Source organism: Sinocyclocheilus anshuiensis, unplaced genomic scaffold, assembly GCF_001515605.1.
Source record: "Sinocyclocheilus anshuiensis isolate Anshui unplaced genomic scaffold, SAMN03320099.WGS_v1.1 scaffold1487, whole genome shotgun sequence".
NCBI classification, from domain to species: domain Eukaryota; kingdom Metazoa; phylum Chordata; class Actinopteri; order Cypriniformes; family Cyprinidae; genus Sinocyclocheilus; species Sinocyclocheilus anshuiensis.
In genome coordinates this window covers 380,063-386,806 of record NW_015555817.1, presented here as the reverse complement: position 1 = coordinate 386,806, position 6,744 = coordinate 380,063, and the positions used below count along the sequence as shown (strand labels likewise).

Genomic DNA, 6,744 nt, shown 5'->3' with positions numbered 1-6,744 from the left:
AGCAAATATTCCAACTGTATAAAATTTAATTTAATAATTTTTTTTATGTATTCTTACAACACTTGTCAAACACAAAATGATTCATTAGAAAAAATACTTTCAAAAATATGATGATAATAATAATAATAATAATAATAATGTCACGCATAGTGCTATATACAAATAGTATATTATAAATAAGATATTTTACTATATATTTAAATTATATTTTATCAAATTTTCCAGTTTCTTAAAATAATAAGAAATATCATGCGTTTTATTTGTATGCGTAAATATTTGACATACTTCAAATCTGCCTTTGTGGTTCGCAACCCGCCATAAAACTAAAAGAAGAAGAAGAAGCTGCCTTTGTACCTTTTTTTTTATTATTATTTTTTTGTTTTTATTGAATCACTGAAATTCAACACTTTACAGTAGCCAGGGGGTGAACACAAAGAAAAAGAGCTACAGAATGACAATGAAATAAAGATAAAAGAAAAAATCTATAAAAGAAGCTGCCTTTGTACCGTTTTCCCCTTTACCACTCCGTATTACGTCATCAACATGAGCCACGAGTCTTGGACATTCAGACGCATGCTGAATGTTTTCATGAGTTTTTGACCTTTACGTAAACGTTTACCTTTACAGTGAACCCGGTAAGTGTATTATTTACACTTTTTATTTACATACACACAGAAATGCCTGCTGTTGTGTTATGGCAACTATATAATCTGTCCTCAGTGAGTAAAGCAGATTTGTGGAAACCGGTTAGCTTAGCTAGCAGCTGATTATTTAATTGAGCTTTAGCTTGCGAACCTGCAAGTTCATCTAACGTGAACATTTATTACATTTTAGGGGACTGCACAACATAAACGGCATGTCCACGCGTCAAGCATCGGTCCATGCGAAATGGATCATTGGTCAGGTGATCGGAACCAAGATGAAGAAGACGGCAAAGGTTCGAGTTACTAGACTTGTGCTTGATCCGTACCTGCTCAAGGTAAGATATGTTGATTTTTTTTCTTAGATTGTCTTTCTTTTTGTTTTTCTTACATTGCCATAAAATATTTGTAGCTTTAAAGGGGTCATATGATGCGATTTCAATGTTTCCTTTCTCTTTGGAGTGTTACAAGCTCTTGGTGCATAAAGAAGATCTGTAAAGTTGCAAAGACTAAAGTCTCAAATCCAAAGAGATATTCTTTATAAAAGTTAAGAGTCAACCACGCCTACCTAAAACGGCTCGTTCTAACACGCCCCCACATGTCTACGTCACTATGTGGGAAGATTTGCATAAAGCCGCCCAAATGTTCACGCAAAGAAAGGAGGAGTAACTTTTAGTGGGGCATAGAGGAGAAATAATAATGTACAGTATGTGGAAAATAATGTTTTTTTAACCTTAAACCGCATAAACACATTTCATTACACCAAATACACAAAATAATGTTCTTTTTAGCAACATAATATGACCCCTTTAAGCATTAGTCATTTATGTCGGTAAACTAATGATGCATTATTTGTAAAATAGTTGGTTTGTAGACAGAATTAACCTGATCCTGTATTTATATGCTTTTTTTTTTATTTGTATTTTTTTATACAAGTACTACAACAAGAGGAAGACATACTTTGCCCACGATCCTTTGGAGCAGTGCACTGTTGGGGATGTTGTTTTGCTGAAGGCTTTGCCGGAGAAAAGATCCAAACATGTCAACCATGAACTCGCAGAGATTGTGTATAAAGTTGGGCAGGTGGTCGACCCACTCACTGGGAAGAGGGTTGCTGGGACGCAGTATTTGGAGCCTCTTACGGAAAGCACAGAAAAGACAGAAGTATCTTTAACGGAAAAACTGGAGCAACTGAACATTACTGCCTCCACACCTCCTTCAGCCTCATAGTATTGTGTTTGTCCTTGATGTATGTACATAACTCATGTCCTGATCTTCACATAAAATATAATCACAGTGCCTAGTATTTGTGTGGTCATTAATCTTACATAAAAATGCTTCTACCTGCTGTCCATTTTGACACAGTCGAGAAACCATATATCATTTTATAGTACAGGTCTGTACTATACTATTATTATTACTATAGATTTAAATGACATTACTATATAAACTTTCCACTAGTCATTTTTAGACATTAACGTGTCTGTGCCCTCTAGTGGAGGAAAAAGACCAGTAATCTATTCTTCACAGGATTTTTTTGTCATTGATAATGGGTCAGACCATGTTGTAAGGCAGGACACCGGCCCTCCAGGACCGAGTTTGGGCACCCCTGTTGTAAGGTATTCAAATAAACTTATCTATAGCTAACAGTATTATAGATTATATCTTAAATATTTTCAAAAACTCCCAAGTACACATTTGTTTTATAGCAAATTTACATACATAGCATGTTACCTATCATACTTTATAGTGTATGTATTGCATTTTCCAAAAAAGTTAAGTTAAGTTCTATAATCCAGAAGACTTGTAACAATTGTTTATTTAAAAGATAATTGAACATGAATACTGATATGACTTGCATAATTATTTGAAAACAATGTAAGTCTTAAATGAATAGAAATAATCTTTTTAACACCTTTCATTATAAATGTAGACATAAAATATATTTATTTAAATTACTGTATCAGACACTGTCAGTTATAGGAAGAGTTCTGACACCGAGTCTATTCAAAAATATAATAAGATAGGAAAAAAGCCAACAATCAATGAATGTGCAAAAAGCTGTGCACACCATACAGTATGTCATGTGCTTCCCGTATCTACTTGAATGTAAATCACACATTATTTTACTTCCATCATATGATGTTGCATGTTGGTTTTTTTATATTAAAATCTTAGTTGGCGCAGTAAAGTGTTTCTGAGTGGTTATCACTGTGCCGACTCCACCGTCCTCTGAATATGAGACACTTCCAGCACTGGCATGAGGAGCTGGAATGCGTCCTGGATGTATGATGCACTGTTTGATGCCTTAAAAATGAAAAAGATGTTATTACTTTTGTGCAGACATCAACATAGAAGTCTTAGATCTGTAAATGTCTTTTTTTATTTGCATTTATTTGAATGTGCAAAAGAAAAGACATAAAATAAAGACAAACCTCCAGAAAAATGCTGGTAATAAGTGGATTGAGAACTTCTCCCTTTTCATTTGCCTGAAATAACAAAAATTTTGACTATGGCATACAAAACTCACATTTTATAATGACTATAAACTTATTAAAGATCTCTAAACGATACTATAAGAAGTAAAGCGTCTTACCCCAATGGTAGTCAAACACGACGTGAACTTTTTGGATAGTAGTGATACCTCCTTGCAAATAACAATAGTAACTCTGAAAGTGAAACAGATTATGGTTTTGATTTCTCCAAATCCAAATTTTGCACACTTTTTGCAACAACAACAAAAAACCTCACTGTGATAGGACTTTGGCTTGTTCTGTGGTCGTCACCCCCTCAGGGTTACAGTGGAGCAGCATTTCAGCTGTTTTGTGGAACTGCTCTATGGATCTGGCTGTGAACTCGGCCAGGCTTGTAATGGCAGACAAATGGGCCTCCTATGAAAATGAAAACTCAATTGTCAGAACAAACACAAATATACATTATTCTAAGATACATGTATGCATATCTCAAAAGTATGGAAGCCCATTTCCTCCACTGAATACATTTTTTTCAAAAAGCTTACTGCGACTTTTTATGTCCCAATTCTGACTTTTTTTTTCTCAGAATTGCGAGATATAAACTTGCAATTGCAAAATATAAAGTGCAATTCTTACTTTTTTTCTCGCAATTGCAAGTTTATATCTTTCAATTCTGACTTTTTTTCTTGCAATTCTGACATTTTTTCTCGTAATTGCGAGTTTATATCTCGTAATTCTGACTTTTTATCGCAATTGCGAGTTTATATCTCACAATTTTGACTTTTTTTCTCGCAATTCAGACTTTTTTTATCGCAATTCAGACTTTTTTTTTCGTAATTGCGAGTTTATATCTAACAATTCAGACTTTTTTTCTCGCAATTCTTACTTTTTTTTTTTTCTCACAATTCTGACTTTTTTCTCATAATTGCGAGTTTATATCTCACAATTCTGACTTTTTTTCTCACAATTCTGACTTTTTTCTCGTAATTGCGAGTTTATATCTCACAATTCTGACTTTTTTTCTCGTAATTGCGAGTTTATATCTCACAATTCTGACTTTTTATCTAGCAATTCTTACTTTTTTCTAGCAATTCTTACTTTTTTTCTCACAATTCTGACTTTTTTCTCGTAATTGCGAGTTTATATCTCACAATTCGGACTTTTTTTCTCGCAATTCTGACTTTTTTCTCGTAATTGCGAGTTTATTTCTCACAATTCTGACTTTTTTTCTCGCAATTGCGAGTTTATATCTCGCAATTCTGACTTTTTTCTCGCAATTGCGAGTTTATATCTCGCAATTCTGACTTTTTTCTCGCAATTGCGAGTTTATATCTCGCAATTCTGACTTTTTTCTCGCAATTGCGAGTTTATATCTCACAATTCTGGATTTTTTTCTCAGTTTCTCAGCAATTGCATGTTATAAAGTCAGAATTCTGAGAAAAAAAGTCAGAATTGTGAGTTTATATCTCGGCGTTCTGACTTTATTTCTCAGAACTGCGACTTTATGTCTCGCAATTGCGAGTTTATATCATACAATTCTAAGAAAAAAAAGTCAGAATTGCGAGTTTGTATCACGCAATTACCTTTTTTATTTTTTATTCAGTGGCAGAAATGCGCTTCCATACGAAAGTCATTTAGTACATTTCAGGCTAAATAGCAAGAGTTGCAGACCTCAACACTGCATTTCGACACTGCCGTTTTCTGTTCTTTCTCCTCTTCTTCTTGCTGTGGGTTTTCACTTTGTTGCTTCATGTTTGTGATATGGTTGAATGCATTTTTTCTTGCCTGAGTGGATATGAGTAAGCGTAAATAATCTGACACAGAAAACACTTGAAGATTACAATTACAAAGAGATGTTCAAGTGTTACCTTGCAAAGTTTGTCTGCTGATGTTGAAATCTGTAGTCTTTCAAGGACATCCGTCAGTTCCTTCACAAAATCCTCGCCATCATCCCCTGAGAATAAAAATGACGTTTTTTTATGTTCTTAATAATTTGTTGTTCATTTACTAAGTCCCAGATTTAAAAAATGTTAACATCACTATATTTCTTTGACTTTAGCTTTGTGTTCATTGTAAGCTTTTACCCTTCGCATCATCATCCACCTCGTCGTCAAACTCCATAAGGGAAAAAGGCTCTTTAATGTCCTGTTGTTCTTGTTTTAGTTTAGCTAACTCCTCACCAGATAGAGTGGTCAGCACTGATTTCACCTGCACACAAACACAACACCTGCATTCAAATCCTTCACGTGTTTTAAATTCTAGCATTGTTTGTAAAAATTCTACTGACCTTGGCTTCACTCTCTCTAGAGAGGATCTCCAAAGCCTCCAGATGGGACAGGCCTTGAAATTCATCAAACAACAGCCCATAATGAGCTTTCTTGTCTGTTTCTGAAGTGACGTTTTCAGCTTTCTGCTGCTCCTCATGTTCTTTTGCTTCCCTCAAGACCTTCGAGAGATGAAAAACAGAATCATGTGAGTTTAATTCATAAACAGAATCAAATTATGAATCGGTCAGGATGTGTTCAAGTAAAGGTTATATATTTCTGTACGGGTGTCTGAAGGGGAGTTGAAGTGGCAATTAATATATTCCATCTCATTGGGATAGACAGTCCTCATAGCTTTTGCACCTGTGACAGTGTGGAGTTTCTGTTCATCAGTCCCTTTGTTTTCTTAAAGCCAGGGTCTCCCTCTGCTATCACATCCATGGTCTTCTTCCCAATAAACTCCAATGCATCCAGACCACCACTTATTACGGTCTTACCCTTGCCAACAAACAAAGGAAGACAGAATAAATAAATTTACAATCAAATAAAATATATAAAATAATTAATTAAAACAATGAATGTTTAAAATAATAATTGTTTATTACTATTTATTAATATAACAATTAGTAATTAATTAAAATATTACATGCAGGATGCTGCTTTTACTTTACTTTCCAGCCCATCTTTAATCTGTTTTTTCTTTGTTTTGTAAAGAAACTTTATAAGTAGGCACAGTTAAATAATAGTTTATCATTTTAATATTTTTATTTGCACTTAAGCACAATCCAAAAAAGATAATTGATCTAATTATAATAATGTATTAGTATTATTAATATTAATTTTAATTATATTAATTATATTTCAAGATTCCAGAAGTTTTAGGAGCTGTATGTTTTTCAGGGAACATTTATGACTTGTCCAGTCTTCCTTGATTTACTGGCTAATGATTAAGGATAATACATTTTCTAATCGATTTGACTAAATTTCTGGTTTAGAAATCACACTTTTAAAATTAGGCCTCCTCTGGTTTTCCAAGACCATGGGGAACCCTGGTTCTTCAATTAATCAATCAATCAATCAATCCATCAATAAATAAAACAGCTGTTTTAAAAAAAAAAAAATCCTGATTTTGAGATGTTTTAGCTATTATATATTTTTAATTGTTCTCTGATATCTACATAGAAGGTATGTGGCTTAGGTAAGGGCCAAAAAATCTCCAGAAACGGTTTTACATGTCCATTTACAACACTAGGATTTGTCCCTAGAATGAAATGGTCTGTTGTTATTTGGAAGGGTCATAAATAATAATGTTGAGCTCTGCTCTGATTGGCTGTTTCACAGTGCGGCTCAATGTTGAGCTCTGCT

The 6,744-nt window shown here is 33.8% G+C and overlaps 2 protein-coding genes across 3 annotated transcripts in view; one reads left to right on the top strand and one right to left on the bottom strand.

Moving 5' to 3' along the window:
* The first annotated feature begins 497 nt into the window (after window positions 1-497).
* Window positions 498-1,940, top strand: LOC107675191 (28S ribosomal protein S17, mitochondrial). Its single transcript, XM_016469451.1, has 3 exons — window positions 498-635; window positions 835-979; window positions 1,578-1,940. The coding sequence occupies exons 2-3, from the start codon at window positions 857-859 to the stop codon at window positions 1,869-1,871; spliced, it is 417 nt and encodes a 138-aa protein (XP_016324937.1). The 5' UTR covers window positions 498-635; window positions 835-856; the 3' UTR covers window positions 1,872-1,940.
* An 865-nt stretch (window positions 1,941-2,805) lies between these two features.
* Window positions 2,806-6,744, bottom strand: part of LOC107675188 (protein FAM114A2-like) — a 6,839-nt gene continuing 2,900 nt past the window's right edge. For both annotated transcript variants that reach the window (XM_016469447.1, XM_016469446.1), the window contains exons 6-14: window positions 5,743-5,877; window positions 5,403-5,561; window positions 5,200-5,323; window positions 4,984-5,069; window positions 4,787-4,900; window positions 3,393-3,532; window positions 3,238-3,310; window positions 3,077-3,130; window positions 2,806-2,948 (exon numbers count right to left, since the gene is read on the bottom strand). In XM_016469447.1, coding sequence (XP_016324933.1) covers window positions 2,850-2,948; window positions 3,077-3,130; window positions 3,238-3,310; window positions 3,393-3,532; window positions 4,787-4,900; window positions 4,984-5,069; window positions 5,200-5,323; window positions 5,403-5,561; window positions 5,743-5,877 — 984 coding nt within the window. In that variant the 3' untranslated portion in view covers window positions 2,806-2,849. The remainder of the gene's footprint in view (window positions 2,949-3,076; window positions 3,131-3,237; window positions 3,311-3,392; window positions 3,533-4,786; window positions 4,901-4,983; window positions 5,070-5,199; window positions 5,324-5,402; window positions 5,562-5,742; window positions 5,878-6,744) is intronic.